This window comes from Ochotona princeps, chromosome 1 (assembly GCF_030435755.1).
Source record: "Ochotona princeps isolate mOchPri1 chromosome 1, mOchPri1.hap1, whole genome shotgun sequence".
In the NCBI taxonomy this organism is placed as follows: Eukaryota; Metazoa; Chordata; class Mammalia; order Lagomorpha; family Ochotonidae; genus Ochotona; species Ochotona princeps.
The window spans coordinates 60,936,500-60,956,564 of record NC_080832.1 but is presented as its reverse complement, the minus strand read 5'-3'; the positions used below and the strand labels follow the sequence as shown (position 1 = coordinate 60,956,564).

At 38.1% G+C, this 20,065-nt stretch overlaps 1 protein-coding gene across 1 annotated transcript; it reads right to left on the bottom strand.

Annotated features, from left to right (window-relative positions):
* Positions 1-6,166: 6,166 nt before the first annotated feature.
* Positions 6,167-19,710, bottom strand: MCHR2 (melanin concentrating hormone receptor 2). Its single transcript, XM_004580357.3, has 5 exons — positions 19,529-19,710; positions 13,778-13,987; positions 11,225-11,419; positions 8,338-8,457; positions 6,167-6,482 (listed from the first exon to the last, which is right to left on the bottom strand). Exons 1-5 carry the CDS (start codon positions 19,708-19,710, stop codon positions 6,167-6,169), a joined length of 1,023 nt encoding a protein of 340 aa, XP_004580414.2.
* Between the last annotated feature and the right edge of the window lie 355 nt (positions 19,711-20,065).

The window sequence follows — 20,065 nt, the reverse complement described above, 5'->3', positions numbered from 1 at the left end:
AGAGCATCCGTTTGGGATCTGAAACCCATCTTCCATTTATTAGCTGCGTAACCTTAGGCAGATGACTTAATCTCTCCAAGTCCCAGATTCCATATATGCAAACAGGGGACAACACTGGTGTCTAGCTCTGAGGGTTGGTGTGAGAATTGTATGAGGGAACTTCAAAAATTCACAGAAATTAGAATTAAAATTAGAAAATTAGAAAATTAGAAAATTAGAAATTGAGGAGCTTTTTTCACAAAGTTCATTTTCCATATAGTTGTTGAAGACCCTTGTTGTATATGATTTTCAGACTTTTTTGCATCAAAATAATCTTTTAATTGCATTTCCATGAACATTTTTGTAGTATTCTTGTATGAAGCTGTGCACAATGTCCTGTGCAATGCCCCCTAGATGCCTGCCCAGGACCATTGTGATAACTTCCTACTCACTTTGTAAACTTGGATTCATCTCATTCTCTCTGTCACATGCTCTGGTGTCAACCATTTGCAACAACACAGATCTGATTATTATCTTGCCTTCATCAAAATGCTTCAGGGCATCTAATAGAATTTACAGTCTTTGTTTCTTGGCACAGAATCCACAATCTCCTACTCTTCTTTGAAAGTAAACAATATGGAGGAAATAGGAAAACAGAATCAGGAGCTTCAAAATGAAGCCCTTGTTTTGGCAATAAAAAATGAGATTTTGATTTTTCACTTTACCCTCTTTGAGCTCCAGTTTTCTAATCTGTAAAGTTGTTTAACTAATGGTTGCACGAAGGTCTTACGTCTAAAAATTGACAAAACAAGCACTTGTACCAAGTCTACTGATGTGCCAGGAGCTGCAGAGCTTTCTATACAACATTGAAAACTGAGAAGGGACTAATTTCTTGTTTCTTATTCCTGGAAATAATTTTGCCAATTGCTTGGGAACTAACAGATGAGCAAGAATAAGATAGGTATTTATCTTGAATGTTTTTCAGAGAAATAACAAATTGTTCAGTCTTAAAATAAGAACACATTATAGTGAGTGAACTACCAGAACCAAAATGTATTCGTAAAAATAAATCCATGTAGAATCTTAGAAATGCTTCTTTATGGCATTTTTTTTGCTTTTTCGTAAAATATTTAGTTTATTTTTTAACATATATTTTTATTGCATTTCCTTTTTTTAAAAACTAATTACATTGCATTATGTGATACATTTTTTAATGCACTGGGATTCCCCCCGCCCCTCCCAAAACCCTCCCCCCTCTTTATGGCATTTTAAGTAGAGGTTATTTTATACTTTTACACAGGATTTGACAGGAGAGGGCATTTTTGAAATAGAATCATATTCCTTATACTGATCCAATGAAGCCAGCTTAGGAACTTTTCATTCCTAAGTAGCCAAGGGCTTTATTTTCAGGATGCAATGTCAAGTTTTTTAGTTGTAAAGGTGGTTTTTATGCCAGTCTTGCAAGGAAATACATTTATTTCAAAATTGCTCACTGTGTTTTTAACTTTGTGTCTGGAAAAAAGTACTCTCTGAAATGCTTAGTCAATTTTGGCTATTTGATAGGATTTGATTTTTAAAACAGTATTACTTTCTAAAAAATTGTTTAATTTTCTTGGAAAGGTAGATTTATAGAAGGAAGGAGAGACAAAGAGAAAGATCTTCCCTCCTCTGGTCCACTCCCAAAGTGCTCGCAATGCCGGAGCTCAGCTGAACCAAAACCAGCAAGGAGCTTCTTCCAGGTCTACCACATGGTTTCAGGGTCCCAAGGCTTTGGGCCATTTTCTACTGCTTTCCCAGGCCACAAGCAGGGAACTAGATGGGAAAGGGGGGCAGCTGAGACACAAATGGATGCCCATATGGAATCTTGGTGCATGCAAGGTGAGATTTAGCCCCTGGGTCATTGTGCCAGGCCTGATTCATTCCTGTGTTTAGATTTAGGGATTTGATATCTTTATCAAATCCCTTCATAAACTACTAGATATGAGTACTAAAAAGATCTGTTTTTATTGGAAAGGTGTATCTATAGTGAGAAGGAGATACAGAAAGAAAGATGTTCTATCCACTGGTTCACTCTTCAAGTGACCACAAGGGCCAGAGCTGAGCTGATCTGAAGCCAGGAGCCTGAAGCTTCTTCTGGTTCTCCCATGTGAGGGCAGGATCCCATCCTCTACTGATATTTTTGGGCTGTCCTCAACTGCTGTCTCAGACCACAAACAGGAACTAGATGGGAAGTGGAGCAGCCAGGATACAAATTGGAACCCATATCATATCCTGGTGCATGCAAGGTGAGGATTTAGCCTCTAAGCTACCACGCCAAGTCAATAAAAGTACATAAATACATACTTGAAAATTTCTTTCTCGCCACATCATTCTTCAGTCTCTGCTAATTGCAATTACATTACATTCATGCTGTTTTCCACAATGGCTATACTAATTTACATTCCCAACAACAGTGAGAAAAGTTTCCATTTTTTGCACATTTTTATGTTTTTGATAATTTCACTTTTCAGAATGAGGTGATAGCTCACTATGGATTTGATATGAAGTTTCCTGGTTAGTGATGTTCAACATGGTAGAACTGAGAGAATGCTGTAGATTATTTTCTTTTATACCTAAGTAGGTAGAGATAAAATATAGTTCATTGGATTTTCAGTTCTTGAAATGGAGTGTTAAGCAAAGTTTATGGGAAGAAAAGTTTACAGAAAATCGTTGTTTTGGATGAGTTTTCTGCACCAGCCCAGGCAGAACAGACCAGAGCAGAAGGAAGGTTCTCATGCTAATGCCACAAAGTTAACTGCAGCTTTGAAATGAGCCAGTTTTTCTAAAAAAACAGAAATTTCAATCAAAACAAGTTTTTTGGTACTTATTTTCCTCAACCCTACTGTGCCTATAAAGCTAATGTCTTTCTACTTAGCTCTTTGGAATACTTATTCTATTTTAGGGTGGGAGCTATTGTCTGATCATTTCAGTTCTGTAAATAAAAGCTAATCAGATTTTCAAACTAAATATTCTGGAGTTTTGTGTTTTGATATGCATAATGTTGGAACACCTTTTAAAAAATTTTCACTGATAAAATGCCTGTGTGTGAATGGCAGAATAGGGTTCAAATGATAGGGCCCTAGGCTGGCTGCACCACAGTGCACCACTGAGCTTGGCCAGGGACTTGAGACTGGAGAGGGTGAGACACTGATGGCCTTTGGCAGGTTGGGCACATGATGTGTCCTGGGCAGGCTGCATTGTTCTGGGTAAAGCTGGGAAGGGACCTGACAGGTTCTAGTTGGTTAAACCCACGCTAGGTCAAGGGTGTGAAGGGGTACCTCTACAGATATAGTTAAGCATTGTCAAGAAACCCTGCCTGGGCTTTCATGTACTGTCACTGCTAGATGTATCTCGAGGACCAGAGACTGGGTGTGTGCCTTAGCACTGAAACACCTGCCATGGGAGATGGCTGACTCTTTTGCAAGGGAGAGAATCAAGCCCAGGCATACATGAAGGATAAATCAGCCTGCCCAATGGACAAGCTGAGGTACTTGGAAGCTGCTTCAAATGACAGAAAAAGGCTGGTGACTTCTTGGAATGGTGATGATGATGTGGGGGACACAGCCATTGGCACTACCTACACTTTCTATGGATCATGAGGATCCATCATGAGATAGGGAAAGATTTCTGAACCTGGCACATTCAAGGCTTACACCCCCAATCAGCAGGAAGTAGATACTGAAGATGAGATAAAACCACATCCTTCAGAAACCCTTAAGAATAGGGACCCAAAATCTCAAGAGAGAAAAAAAGTGGGGGCAGGCAGGTAGTAAGCTTAAACTCACAAATTGAAAGCCAAGTGTCTCCCACCATAAGTAATACAGTCTGCTTACTTGTCAATCACATGACCCTTTCTCCAGGTTGTACTCCTCCTCACCTAGAGCTTGGGCATGGCATCATGTAACCACTGCCCTTGTCAGGCACGGGAGAAGACAGGCAGTGAGGAGGGGCACTCCCTCCCTGTGGATACAAGATATAAGTAGAAATATGTCTCTCTCATGTTTCCCTTTTCTGTCCATTCTATCCTTGAATATGTTTCTCTGATTTCTGCCTCTTCTAAATAAACTTCATAACAAAACAAAATAAAACAAAATGCAACCATTCTTATATAAGCCTTACACAGTGCTTTGGAAATGGAATGTTTTATAAATACAGATTAAACAATGAATCTAGAAATACCAGAAAGTCGGATAGCAATTAAGCTTCATTTTTTGAATAGACAACAGCTACTTCTGAGCTACAAGGACAAATGGGACAATTTGATGCTTTCTCAGCATAAAGTCTGGTGCCCTAATTTTAGTTGAAGAGGATGCATCTTATGGAATTAACTAGATTTCTAAAAAGATTTATTTATTTATTTATTTATTTTTATTGGAAACTCAGATTTACAGAGAGAAGGAGAGACAGAGAAGAAGATATTCCATCCAAGTGGCTGCAAGTTTCATGACCTTCTGAGATTACAACCCAGAGCAAACACCAAGTTTTGGGACTTAAAGCATAATATGGTTGCTTAGACTATTGAGAATCTGGTATGATAATGATTGATTTCATACTTTTGGTCACGTTTAGATATCTTTAATGTTAGTTCAACAAAAGCTATTTATAGTGAGAAAGTAGGAAACACTTCATACTGAAGACCTTGGTGGGGAATGGGTTTGGTGCCAGCCCTGTCCTTTGTAAGCACTACTAGAGTGCACCAGTGGTTGGGTGCTCTCTTCTGGTCTGTCTTATGTCTTCCTGTCTCTCAGGTAAAAAAATAAATTAAAACATAAAACATCCTTTATTATGAAAAATAAAATCTAGAAGCCAGAAGTAAATTACTTTTATTCATTTATTTATATTAATTGGTGATCGGAGTTCAAATGGGGACCTGAAATTGAGTAAACATAGAGAAGAGACACAGTTATGATTATACCTGATGATGAATATTCAAGTGTTACTGGACATTGATCATTACTAGTAGAATTGATCATTACTAGTTTGACTTGAAAGTAAATATGTATGAAAATGATGGGTAAAAATAGAAAACACATTAGAGCCAGCATTGTTATATAGTGAGTAGACCCTCCAACTGCACCTCCTCCATGATCTTGGGTTTGAGTCCAGACTGCTCTACTTCTGATCCAGCTCCCTATTATTGGCTGGGGAAAGCAGTGAAGGATGGACCAAATTCATAGGCCACTGTACCCATTTGAGTGACCTGGCTGAAGCTCCTGGCTTCTATTGTTCTTGAATAAACTTACAGCACAACTTAAAGTTTCTTAATGATATTTAATGCTCTTAAGTGAAGCACTAAGATTAAAATGACATTATATTTTAGATAGAAAGTATGAAAACAAAACTAAATCCAAAAGAATGTTGCTGAACCACCAACTCATTGCTTTTAGGTTTCAGTTCTTTTCCTGTGGGACTGTAGAAGAAAGCAAAGGAGATCAAATTTAATGTCTCTTTCCAGTGTTTAGTCCTGACCGCCAAGGTGTACAGTAGGAAAGACAAACAGGCAGACCAGGATTTCAGTCAGCTCTCACTTACCTGTGCAACATTAGAACTATGTGATCACCTCTCTGAGCCCTGGAAAACAGCAGGAGCAATGATAACCTCATAGCTTGCTACAAGTAGTCTTATACATTGCAGATATGCAGTAAATGCTAGCTGTTGTCGTGAAAGGTAGGACTTGGCTATATAAGGACTTAGATTGCACACATAAAACTGATTGTTTTGTAAATATGAATGACCAGATATCAGAACTCACTGTAAGATGTTACCGCCCCAGAAATATCAAAGGCAGCATTGGTACCATGAAACCACAGTGTGGAGGGCAAGTTCAGGCTCCTTAGTAAGTATTGAGGTGATGGTTATTTTATCAGAGATTATCAATAAATGCTGAAATAGCGTACAGAATCACAGAACTTAGAGATCAGAGACGAATCTATTCCCCACATCCAACAGAGGCCAACATTTATTTGTTGGTGGGGTTAACATATTAAATTCATTGCGTTTGAATGATTACATTCTTGGTCTTAGTCTTCAAAAAATCATATCTGCACAACAACAATGAGTAGAGACATACTGGTTCAGCTGCCTTTTCTGGAAACACTAGTAACACAGAAAACCTGGCTGTTCAACTCTCAGCATTTCGTGCACTATTCTAAAAGCTTGATTTCAGGGTGTCATCCAAATTGTTGATTTCCTTATCATTTAACTTCCTTTGTAGTTGAGGCAAACGTTTTCGGAAATTTCCACTCAACAAAATGTAGAGGAAAGGATTAATGCTGCTGCTGGCATAGCTGAGACAGATGGAGAGGTAATAGCCCACATAGAAGGCCAGTGTGGGCTGCTCCATCTGCAAGTTTACCAACTGTATCACGTGATACGGGGCAGCACTGAGGATGAAGACTGCCACCAGCACTAGGACCATCTTTGTCAGTTTCATCACTCTCTGCTTTGGCACACTGGAATTATAGCTGCAAAGGAAACATTCAGATAGAACATGAGAAACCATGGAAATTATGGGACAACCATTTTGCAGATTTTTTTTGACAACCTAACAGTGGCCTTTTAGTGAAATACAAAGCTTATTCAGTTTTCTCCTTTGAACATATTCAGACACCCACTTTCCAGGAGAAGGAGCCTAATTCCAGCCTTCTCTCTTCTCCATTGAGTATGGGCTTTACTTACAGACTCAACTGCAAAGAAAAGTAGGAGAAAAGTTCAACAATGGAGAAACCTGAAAACATTATCTACCTAAGTGACCAAGGCCAAGATCAGTAATGATGTCAGGTTGTTATTGTGCGAAATTTAGTACACTGTGATAAGAAGATTTTTTCCCCCAAGAATGTATAACTATGATCTTATGATGTTACAGTATAAAGAAAACCTATTGGAGCACATTCTATAGGGTAGACGGCCAGTGCTTCCTAAGGCTATAGAAATCATACCAAACAAGATAGAGTAAGACAATGTCACAAACCAGAGTAGAGACCTGACACATAAATGAAAGTATTAACCTGGATTGAACTTTGGAACAGAAAGAATATTTTAATGGAGAAACATATGCATCACAATAAGGCATTATGATATTTGATAGTGGAAGAACGCTACTCTCTTTGTACTTTTATATAATTTGAAGGTAGATTAAAGCATCAAAAAATCATTGGAAATTTCCAGATATTCTCATATTAAGTCATATTTAGACATTTTAAAATGTTTCCCTGGCACATGGTGGAAGTGGCCCTGATAATAACAAAAAAGCATAGGAGTGAAGATCCCCTTAAGACAGTGATTCCTCTGCAGTTTATCAGAGCAGGTGCCATTGACTTCTTGCATTTTAAAGCATTCCTGGATGGCAGCAGCTTTGTTTTGTAAGATGCTCTTGGCATTTCAAAGGAAAATGTTAGGAGGAAAGTTACTTTCTCACCAATTTGCTTTTATATGTTTTGAAACTAATGTGTTGCTATAACTGTGGCTGTTGCCCTTTCCCTTCCTAAGCACCTTACCCTTTACTAATGTAGGACTGCTAATGAATTTCATGAAGTTAGGTGGAAAGAAATGTTGGGAGCTGATAGATGAATTAAGCTTTTGGTTCCAGGATTTGCCACAGACTTTGATTAACAGCGACTTCATTTGTCACATATATTCATTTTTTTGTTCTTTACAATGTTGCAGATGGTGTTCAGAGAAACCTAGCAACCTGCCTTCCAAAGGAAACATGAAAATCTATTCAAAAGATGAAGTTTAATAATGACTTATTTTTTGCACAAAGTGTTATATAATTAGTTTATATATTCATTTGAAAAACCTTAGTATGCATAATTTCAAGTTAATTATACTATAAATTGTTCATGAAGTCTTAGGGACAAGAGCTTTAAAGATACTTCCTAAGTTTATCTATTTTAAGTCAGTTTTTGGTTTTGTTTATTCCTAATTAGTTTCCCTGTAACATTAAGGAGACCCTTCTCCTCTAAATTAAAAAAAAATTGAAAAGTTATACACAAAAATCTATATTTGCATATGTATACAACTCTAAAAATTTAAACAACACAGTCGATAACGCACAAATTCTATGTAAATAGAATATTATGCTTTGCTTACATTTTAGTGAAATCACTGATCAGTAACTTCGGTATGTCACTGACAGATCTTCAAATAACTGTCTGGGAATACATCCTATTTTCAGAAAATATCTTTTTTATAGGCATAGCAATGCCCAAGGATCTAAGTGGGGATATATTTCAGGTAATCATTGCTTCAGTTTCTCTTGTGGATGTGTTAGGATATCAGAACAGTTAAGAAATTCAGCAAAATAAGGCACACACTTACCATTTGGCATCCTTATTCTGTTGATACATCTCCCAAGTATAGCGTAAAATTAAAATATAGCACACCAAAATCAATGGTAAAGGGAAGAAAAATGTTGTTATTGTTAAATAAAGTGTATACCTGTAAAGTGAGGAGAAAGAGAGGAGAGAGAGGGAGAGAACAAGGGAGGAGAGAGAAAGAGAGATAGAATATCACTGTTATAGCCTGTCTTTAAAGAACCAGTTTCTACAGTTTATGAGGTAGGATTTTTTTTTTAATTTTTCAGGGTTTAAGGTTAAAGTCCTTGAGTAAAAGCTAAGGGTCTTTGGGTACTTTCTCGCACCAATTTTAACTAGCAATAGGTTTGTCACTTTACTTTCCAAGCAACTATATTGAGTGCAGAGGAGGAGAGGGTTCTTACTCTTATTATCATTAGTGTTATTAATAATAGCAAGCAGTAGTAGGTAGTAACTGTTGCATAGCTTTGCCTATTTTAACCCACTGAATCTGTGCAACCCCATGAATATAGGATTAGTATCCTTATGTTACAGAGGAAAAAACTGAAGCACAGAAGACTTGTGTGACTTGCCCAAGGTTACTCAGTAAGTGGCAGATGTATCATTTGAATCAGGCAAGCAATTGATGCTTGTACCAGAACCCATGTGCATACTCTAGGCTCCAGGGCATGGAGATCTTGTGGGAAATCAGTTGGCCTTTCCTTCATTCTGCTCCAGGGAGAACTAAGGTGAGTCCCCTCCATTCTTCCACAGGTACTGGGTGTCTTATTTCCTGGCAGAATCTTGGTCTCAGTGAAAGGAAATGAACACAGGTTGACAGGGTGGTACACCTAGGATGAGAAGGGCTCCAAATGCAACAGAGTAGTTCCAGAGTCAGTTCACTCTAAGGACTTGATGCTAGTAGGAGTCACAGATGCTGCAACCTCAGAATATTTTTAAGATAACCAATTCAATGTAGCAACTACAAAAGCTGTTGTCCATGCTCACAGCTAGCCTTTGCTGTTTCTAAAATGCAGGCTGAAGTCAGAAGACAGCAGCATTTGAACTTCAATGCTCAGCTCCCAGTTAGGTTGGGGCTTTTAATCTGTAAGTGCCATTTCACCTGTCATTTGGTTGATGATGCTGTCTATGAGCATAGTTGATGCATGTGTAAGAATAACCAGTCCTAGCTTTGTTGTACTATTATGTACTTCATCTTTGTAAAACCCTCATTGTATAATTCCCTAATTTGTATTTGAAATCTTTTAAAATTCCAGCCTCCATGAATCTTTTGGAATGCTTCATTTTTTTAAAATTCTTTTTAAAGAGCTACTTACTTACTTGAGAATTAGAGAGAGAAAGAAAGAGAAAGTCAGAGACAGACAGGCAGCTTTTCCAATTACTAATTCACTTCTTAAATGGCTGCAATGCCATGGGCTGTGCCAAACTGTATCTAGGATCCAAGAACTTCATCCAGATATCCTACACGATTACTGGGGCCAAGGTACTTAGGCCATCTTTTTCTGCCTTTTCAGGACATTAACAGGGTTCTAGATTGAAAGTGTAGCAGCTGGGACTTAAACTGCCACCCTTCTGGGATGCTGACGTTGTAGGCAGCAGCTTGATGACATTATAGGTGACAACTTATCCCACTGTGACACAACACTAGCACCGTACTTGAAATTCTAACACTCAATGCGATATTAGGCTGTGTGTGTGTATGCATGCATGTGGCTGGGCGGGTAGTGTCTTGGGAATTAATTAATGGAATTAAGACCATTATAAAAAGATAATTAAAGAGCTTGTTTCCTGTCTCTTGGTTCCCTGCTACATGAAGGTGCAGGAGACTTTGGCAGCTATGAAACCCACAAGGGGACCTGAACCACAATCATGTTGATGCAAGGAGTTAAGTGAATCTGTAGACAAGGTCAGGTCCCTGTTGGAATGAAAAAGGTGCTAGATGTTCTGAAAGTGTATAGGATGCTTGATTCTTCCAAATGCCAGTTTCCAGGTTTATCAATGACAATAGCAATGAAGTAGTGACATCTATTTAAGAGTGTGGAATGCTTGCTTTTACTCCAAAGCTGTCATTGGCAAGATCAATAGTACCATCCTTATTCCTCTAGGTTTCCAGCCTGATCAGGTTTTCAGATCATTGTGTTTTAAAGGTTCCCCACCTGACTGTTGTGGCAATTTCTGACTTGAGAAATCTTGCTTTTGTTCATGTTGACGTCTGTATGGAAAATCCTTCAGGTGAGACCAGAACCAAGGCAGTCTTCATCTCTACACCATTTTTGCAGTAACATTGACACCAGGATCTTGTTCTTCTAGCCTCCAGGAGAACAAGAAGTAGGGTTCTGCTGTTTACAGTCTATTCCAATGACAATGCTCTGTTAAGGCTGCCTCAGCCAACACTGTCACTCACATAGACCTTTGTAAACATGAGATTTGAAAGGATTTACTTTCAATTAAGGTAATATTCATAGTCTGGGGTTGGGTGTTGGAACTAGTAAGTATCTGGGGGAAGGATTTATCACAATTCAAGTGGACTACAATGGAAAATCGTTGAAATTTGAATCTGGGTAACTCTTAAAATCTTTTGGAAATGCTCCTTGCCAAATTGCTGCACTCTAGCCTGGTCTGTCTGGCATGGATCTTTAAAATTCATATTTAAGTATATTTGTACCCACTGAGGTTACATGATCAAATTCAAAATCTTTTTCAAAAGATTATTGTCTCCTTAAAAATCAAGCTATCACATGGGTTGCGTATACAGGAGAAAACGAAGCAAGGAGATGAGTAGGAAGAGACTCTCCAAGGACCCTCCAGGAGGCTGCCCATGTGTGGACAAGGAGGATGAAGTACCTCACAACTTAATTCAACTCTATTTTTCTTAAGTTTTAACAACTTACCAGAGTACATCGTCAGGGGATGTTAAATCAAAAGCACAACTCTCAACGCCGTCTTTAAATTTGATGACTTTCGAGTAGACCCAGACAGGCAATGCCAGAATAAAGGAAGCTGCCCAAAGGCCCAAATTGATGCGAATGGTCTTGCACCTTGTTCTCCAACTCATCAGTCGAAATGGTTGGACGAGGGCCAAGTACCTGCAAAGCCAGTTAAGAAGGGTTTGGAAACAATCAATAAAAGCACTGAGCTCCAAGGATGAAAGGTTCGTAGCAAGAGTAAATTATTAGTATTATTATCTTCCTTGAAGCACAGCTCTATCAGGGCAAAAGAAAGTTATATTTTTAAAGAGCTGGCTGGTACCTGTAGAGAAAACAACTCTTGACCCTGCAAGTCTGAATAAACCACTCACAGAAATAGCTGTCACTGCCCCAAACATACTGATAATGGTAAAATGCTACACTGCAAACTCTTTTCTTTACAAAAGTGCTTCCTGCAATGGAGGCTCTAGAAAACTTTGCCTTTTCTCTCTGTCCCCTTAGGACTTTGTGATGTAGACGATGAAGGACAGTGTGGGGGCTGAGCTGAGATTCCCCAGTAGGAGGGATGCAGGAACATTAGACACAAGCTCATCTGGCTTTACCAGCATGTCCTTGGATTTTGTACTGTTCAGTTTACAGAGCCACAGAGAGACTGAACCAGCATGATGCAAATTAATGCAAAATCCTCTGGGACTCCAGGCCAGAATCCAAAGGGAAGAAATGGAGTTGTTTCATTGAGGAGCAGGGCTTTTCTTTTTCTTTCTTTCTTTTTTTTCCTTTTCATTTTAGATTCAGAGAAAAAGGATGATCATCAATCAAACTTGAAATCCTGACACATCAAATATACTTTGTCCTGGAGCAAATCCAAGCATATATTTTTAGAGGTAACTGAAAGTTAAAGGATGAAAGTGAGAGCTGGTGTTTAAAAGAACATATTTGAGAAAGGACAGTTTTTCTGGGGGATGCAAATTGGTAGAAATTAAATGAAAAAAAAAAAAGAGAAGGTTTTTAATGATCACTTTCCTCTCAGAACAATGAAAAATTCCTTGTCCTCTTTAATTTTGCACAAGGGGCAGGATTTTTGTAGTTGCTGGTGTTTGATCAGTTTGATATTTTAAAAAACAGTTTATATAAAGTGAACAACTTTCAGGCATTTCATGATACAGATTTAGTAGCATAGTGATACTTCCCACTCTACCACCTCTTACCAGCATTCCTAACACACTGTCCTTCTTCCTTGTTTCTTTTCCCCCTAATATTTGCAATGGTATATTTGCATTTCATGTCACAGTCACAGGTCTGAAGTTCATTAGATAAGAATATCAACATATAGAAAGTAGAAGAAAACTCCCACTATTCCTCAGGGGTGTAGACAAAGCTTGTAAGTAGCAATAGTCAAGTTCCAGAATGTCAATCTTACTCAAATAGATTTTTTTTTTTGGTCCTTCTGGGTTAGTTATCATGGATTAGGGAAAATCTGTGATATTTGTCTTTTAGGGACTGGCTTATTTCATGAAACATAATGCTTTCCGATTGGATCTGCTTAGCTGCAAAAGACAAGATTTCATTCTTTTTCTGGCTGAATAGTATTCCTTATGTGGCATGTTCACCACATTTTCTTTGTCCCATCATCATTCAGGGGCATCTGCACTGATTCCATATTTTTGCTTTTGTAAATTGAGCTGAGGTAAACATGAGGGTACTGATAAATCTCTCATATGCAAATTTCACTTTGTTTGGCTAAATTCCCAGGAGTTAAATGACTGGGGCTGGGGTAGATCTATTTTCAGGTATCTGAGGAATCTTCATATTGTCCTTTATAGCAGTTGTTCTAGTTCGCACTTCCACTAACAAGGATTTGGGTACCTTTTACTCCAGCACCTTGAGAAGCAGAATGTTTTACACTTGGCTAAGGGGCCTTTGGGCAAACAGGGAGAGGATTCTAGCAAGGGATTTTAGCTGCTCCTAATTCTACACATTGCACCTGCATTCAGAATTGTGGTCAGGATTACTGCTGGGGAAGAAGCTAGTCCTGGATGAAATCAAAGGATAAAATGTTACCAATATTGCTCATTTCTGCCAAAGTGAATGATTTATATGAACCTTGCTATTCCACCGTTTGCCTGAAGAACTTTTTGTCACTTCCTCACTCAAATGACCACTTGCAAAGGTGAATGATACAGAGCTCAGGAAGAAGTCCTAATGGACTAGGAGGTTTAATGCATCCTTCAAGGCAGATACTTATTCAGTCATCAACATTTTGGGGGGATGTATCAGTGGACAAAGACTCTGGGATTAACTGAAGAGGAGCAGGGAACACTAAGACAAATAACTATGTGCACATGCATTTTTGCATAATGTGTTTTATATGAATCATGTAGTATACTGAAGTACAATAAAACAAGCAAAGGAAGCAAAGCTTTGTTATTGTAATCCAACTCTGAGAGTGTTGCAGTTGAAAGAACATAGGGGAACATAGGAGATTCTGAATTAAGATGTTTCAGTGTCTTCACTTACCTATCTATGCTCATTACAGTCATGATGGCACTACAGGCAAATTGGTTGCAGGTATCAAGGGATGTGATAACAGTGCAGAGAAGGCCTCCAAAAACCCACTCTCCTCCCTGGGCCCACTGATGGATAAGAAAAGGCATTCCAATGATGTGGACCAAATCAGCCACAGCCAGGTTGCAGATATAAATGTCAGGGATTGTTTTTTTCCTAGATCTGAAAGAAATGGAGACAAACTGAGGAGTGATATCAAAAGCAAGCACCCTCTTCAATATATGCCAACTGTCATAAAATTTTGATAAATTTTACAAGTTAAGGGAAAACCCATACAAATGCACAGAGAAAGGCACAATCTTGAACGATTTAACTGTGGTTGCTTCAAAATATGTTCACGGATTCACTGATATTCCTTTCAATTGGTTGAATCCAGTTTTCTCTCTGAATGTTGAATTCAACAACTTGCTTCTAACAAGTAGAATACGGTAGCAGTGACAGTGTGTAGTTATTTTAAATGAAGACACATGGGCTTTGTGGGGCTTTCTCTTTGCTCATTTTTGGAGCTGCCTTTACCTTGGAAGCCAGCTACCATGTTATGAAGACACTCGAGCAACATCACAGAGAGCTCCACATGGAGAGAAAGTGAGCCTCCTGCTAATGATTGTTGGTTGATTAGCCAACACCTTGCAGTACAGCCAGAAGCCCCACCCGAGCCTTCAGAGGATTCTAGCCCAGGAGAATGACTTGACTGAAATTTATGAGAGCCTCCAAGTCACCACAGACCAGCTAAACTGCTCTTGGATTCCTGACCCCCCACAAACTGTGTGAGATCGTAAATGTTTATTGCTTCAAGCCAGTAAGCTTTGGGGCAGTTTTCTCCACAGCAATAAATTACACTAACTTTAAGCACACTGAGGAAACAACTCATTCCTAGGACCCAAAACACCTGAAAAACGAAAATAAATGGTTTCCATTGTACAATGCATTTTTCCCCACTGTAGTTTTAGCTACCTTAAGGTTTCGACCATTAGAGATATTCCAGAAAAATTTAACTTTATTAAGACTACTATGAAAACCTTGAAAGCTAGAGAGTAAGGAGAAGAATCTGAAATGAGTGAATGAGTTCATGTTTACTGCTAGGAGTAGTGAATGCAATGCTATCATGATGTGATATTCTTATCTGTTGGTGAAGGAATTTTCTGAGAGCAGGAATCTAAGTTTAAAATTCAGTTGATCCCTATCTTCAAGGTGCTGATATCCAATAATACATAAGGATCACCTTTATCTGGAAGATGCTTTTACTAAGCATTTTATTAAGCACCAGTTATACCAGGGGGGTCTCAAAAAGTTTGTAGAAATGCATAATTAAAAGGTAGGTTTTAGGGGCAGGTATTGTTGCATAGTGGCTAGAACTACACCCTATCAAACTGGCATGCCATACAACTGCCAAATTGAGTCCTAGCTGCTCTTCTTCCCATCCGCTCTCAACTTACCGCCTAGGAAAAGCAGTGAAATATGGGCTAAGACTTTGGGCCCCTTCATAGATGTAAGGTCTCTTTCTCTCTGTAATTCTGATTTTCAAATAAAAATATAAGTTCAAACAAACTTTTTGACGATCTGTTCTTCGTAAGGCACATTTGTACTTTGGGGCTGCAAAGCTCAATAACCTCTGACCCCTGTCCTCAAAGAGTTTACTTACAGTATAGACATGTACAGCTACATTTGCTAAGAGAAAACTAGAGACAAGCACGGTAGCACAAAGGACCTGTTATCCTTTCCGCTGAAGACTGTCAAGGAAGTCACTTGGCAGGAATAGCATCTGAACTAGGGACAAATGAATATTCAAAGAACTCATCAGCGCGAGCTCTAAGCTGATGCCACAGTTGCTGGTTTATACCAGGTCTGTGTTACTGTTCTATTGTTTGGAATCGACTGTGAACATTTTTCTTTCATTGGCTGCAAATTCTACACTATGAACTTCATTTCTAAGCTGTTACATCTTCATGTGAAACTTCAGGCTTGGTGAAAACATATTTTACCCAGGCCTTGGCACACACACTGTGTTAGGGAGTGACTACCACAGAGTCCATCAAGAACTGTATTCCGGTCATGTGGATGGCACTAATAAAGCAGGTTGGTTCTGTGCCCCAGGCTGGCGGCTCCTATCAGAATGATCCAGGGAGATGAAATCTGAGAATGCACTCACCAAGGCAGCAGATAATGGCCAAGGGCAATGCAAATAACCCATTATTTATTTTATTGCTTTATCTATTTTAAGTGACATCACAGAAATAAAAATAATTAAATCTTTTGCTTTCTAACTTACAACTGACATTCTTCTTAAAGATATAATTTGTCTTCAGATTTTCTGCTCACTTCATTAGATTGTCATTTCTCATGACTTAAATATTTAAAATAAAAAACAGACCAATAATAATTTGGGCCAGTATGTTTTCCATGTGATTAAAATGGCCATATCTAATATTAATGAAATTGAGGAATGATTAAAAATAAGTTAGAGTACTCCAGAATTCCACAAAGACAATGATAGAGGTGTTATAAGCAACAATTTGGAAGAATATTTTAGTAAAATGAGAAAATACTTAATATATTAAATTTCAAAAGGAGTATCACTTATATATGTATCATGACCCCAGATTTATTTAAACATTTGCTTAAAATTATGCAGGAATAAACAGTATGTTTTTATGATAATGACTATTCATGTAGTGGTAGTAATAATGTGACTACATTTTCACTTTATTCTTTATTTTTTCTTTTTAACTTTTACAGACACAAGTAACAGTTCACGTTATGGACTAAAAAATATTGATAAAGCATGATAGCAAATGCATGCAGGCTATGTCCTGGTCTTTCACAAACAGTTCTTAAATCTGTTTCTCACCCTTCCTGAGCTTTGTTCCTAGCACCCCGGTCACCTTGCTGCTGAGAGTTTTGCCTCATAGGCAGCAATCATGGGAAACTGGAGAACAGGAAAGCAGAAGTCATAAACAGTGACAACATCTCTCCCATGGATCCCCTCTTGCAGCCCCCACTCATGGTGGTAATCCCACTGTGGCTACTGCTCTCAGCAGGGAGCCTCGTGATGTCTGTGAAACCATCTCCTTCCTTTCTTCCTGCACCTTGTGCTAAGAGGGAAAAACAGAAGGTACCAAGTACAACCTCCCAATAGGTGAATTCGGAGCATTTCTGTGTTTTTTTTTACTATAACTTTTCTGCTCAATATTATTGTTTTCTCGAGACTTCCTGATAACAATTGGTTACTTCCCTTTTTCCTTCCTGGAATTCATCATTTGATTAGTCTTTTACCACCTAACTTGTTATTAATGTCCCATACCATTTTTCAAATTATTCCATTATTCTTATGTTCTCCACTATATCATGATGATTTTAAAGTCAGGGAATGGTATTATATTCTTTGATATTTACCTAACACAGTGCTGGGCATATCATAGATTCTACTAATACACCCTGAGAACTATTGATTCCAGCACTCTTAAGTCATTTACTTACTTATTTGAAGGAGGGAGGGAAAGAGAGAGACAAAACACTCTCTTCCAATGGTTCACTTTCCAAATTCTGCAACAGCTGGGACTGGAATTAGGAATTCAATCCAGGTCTACCACACAGTCACAGGAATTCAACTATTTAAGCCATAACTTCTGCTTTCTACACTAACAGGAAGCTGGACTCAGAAGCCATAGTTAGGCGTTCAGTCCAACACTTCCATATGGTATTTGAGTATCCTAAGCAACATCTGAAACTGTAGGTTAAACATCTAACCTGGTTTCTAGCATTTAAAAAATTAGTTTTAAATTATGAATGCTCAAAAGTAGGTTTACAGCATATGATATGAAATGCTTGAATTAGTTAAAAATTCTAATATCCTGAGTATATCATGTTATGGATGGTATATAAAAATCATTGGTTTTCTGCATCTAACAGAAGTAATGAGCAAAGCATCTGAAAGGAGCAGGCTGATGAGAAGCCATTGGTGGGAAGCGGTTGGTTATGAGCTTCCTGAGGATTAGTGAGTATCATTTCCATGACCAAGTATGAGCTGCTCTTGCTCGTATTTAGTCCTGGAGAATATTCTTCTATCCACCTTTTGAATCTACCAACCAACTTTTCAATTTGTTCGTGCATTTGCTTTCATTAATGTGGAAGAAAAGAGCCTGGAATTTGAAATTAGAGAATATCAGTGTTGAATCTGGCACAGTGGCTGAGCAAGTTAATCCTCTACCTTAGTGCTGGCATCACATGCGGGCATGGGTTCTAGTCTCTGCTGCTCCCCTTCCAATCCAGGTCCCTGATGATAGACTGGGAAAGTAGCAGAAGGTGGTTCAAGTTCTTGAGACATAGAAGCTCGTGGCTCCTGGTTCTTGACTGGATCAGCTTGGCTGTGGATTTTGTAGCCATTTGGGTAGTGAACCAGTGTATGGAAGGTCTCTATCTGTCTCTCCTTCTCTTTGTAAACCTACCTGTCAAACAAAAATTTTAAAAAATCCTTTTAAAAAAAATGTAGACCAGGGTTAATTTATGAGAGCTATCACTCAGCTGAGTTGGGCTGGACAAGTTATTTACTCTTCTGAACTTCTTCCCTCAAATGGAATACCCTCAAATTAGTAGTATTTTGAAGATTCAATTCATTTACAATTGTTTTTTTTAAGTGTAAAAGGCTTGTTTTAATGTAATGTTCAAATACATTTTAAGTAGTACTCTAGAACATTTTTTATAATATGTACAAAAACCCCAACATTCATGAAAAGTGAAATTAAAAGACAGGTTTATTTTGGTGAAGAAATAATTTATAATCCATACATGTAAAGAGTTTATCAAAATTTATGAAAAAATGTAAATTATTAAACATTATGCATAGATTTCAAATTTTTGTATAAGAATGAAGTTATCTATTAATGCAATTTCTGCCATTAACCTTTAGAAGTGTCATGTAAATATAGAAAAAATTATTTTAAGACTGATGATACAAGGATTACAAGAGATCTGTACAGAAAATTAAATTGTATTGATTAAAATCAGCACAATTTAAATGTGAAAATAATCAGGATAGGAAAGATGTCAGTGGTGATACAGAATATGTGCAGTCATTCTAAATCTATTTTGTGGAGTCCACGTGAAAAGAGTCTGTTCTGATTGTTCAGGTTGCGCTTACATTCTTGACTGAATTATCTGGCAGGTTCAGGGCATGGGTGGGAGACACTGGGAAGATACATCTCAGTTCAGAAAGTCTTCATGGAGGGGCCAACATCTCTGAAGCCCTACATCTTTAGGTGCAGAAGCAGCCTCTTGCTTAACTGTGTGAAGATGAATCTTGATAACCAGTCAAATTCATAGGATAGCTTTTATTACTAAGAAATAAAATGGTAGTTTGCACTGCAGTGTCAGCCCAAGCTCACTTCCCAATCCCAGAGATTCTTAGTCAAGGAGTCGCAATTGAAATGGAATATCAGGAGTTGTAAGTTTTGAAAGTGAAGTTATCAGGAAGCTGTTTGTGACTTACTGTTCTCAAAAGCTTTCATACTCAGCAAAGTGTACTAAGTTCAGATCTTACCATGAAACTCAATGCATAACAAAACAACTATGGAATATTCTGTAATTATTTTAGGCAAATATTTCCCAAACATGACTTCATCAAGCAAAATCCTGTAAGGCAATGGGTTTATTTTTTGGAGTTTAGCATGTGATTCCATAAGTAATGGGAAGAAAAAGAGTCCATACCTTATGATAGTGAGTACAATAAGGATGTTCCCAACCAATCCTGTTAAACAGATAATCCCAATCACGGAAGGGAGAATGAAGACATCAATAATGCTGGGGGTCTGATAAGCGAACTTTTCATTCCAGGATTTATTTAAAACTTCCAAAGAGGTGTTCCAACAGAATGACTGAAATGAGTTCATTTTTTTTCATGAGACTTTCGGTGATTAAAGCTGCGAAATGTTTGGAAGCAGGTTACTTTATAGTTTTCCCATAAGTTTTTACATCGCTTAATTTAAAAATGTTTGTTAGAGCCTACCTTGCTTTAAAGTTTCATACAACATAGGTCTGCAGGGTGAGTATTATCTCCAAGATTTTCAATGTAGATAGACCGACAGCAAATTATGAAACAGAATGACAAAATATCATAGTAGGTTTGAATTTGATCACACGTTATTTGTGATCAAAGCTTTGAGCATAACTGATACTCACTTAGTACATGCTGCTCCAGATGGTTCATAGCCAGAATCTGTTCTTCCTGCCCTACATGTCTGCTCA

What these genes read in the sequence shown, in the direction of transcription:
- MCHR2 (XM_004580357.3), bottom strand. Translation starts at nt 19,710, where the DNA reads ATGAACTCATTTCAGTCATTCTGTTGGAACACCTCTTTGGAAGTTTTA. An exon ending in TCCCCTGACGATGTACTCTG is followed by an intron (nt 8,458 to 11,224) that starts GTAAGTTGTTAA and finishes CTCACTTTACAG; the next exon opens with GTATACACTTTATTTAACAA. An exon ending in CAGAATAAGGATGCCAAATG is followed by an intron (nt 6,483 to 8,337) that starts GTAAGTGTGTGC and finishes TTTCCTTTGCAG; the next exon opens with CTATAATTCCAGTGTGCCAA.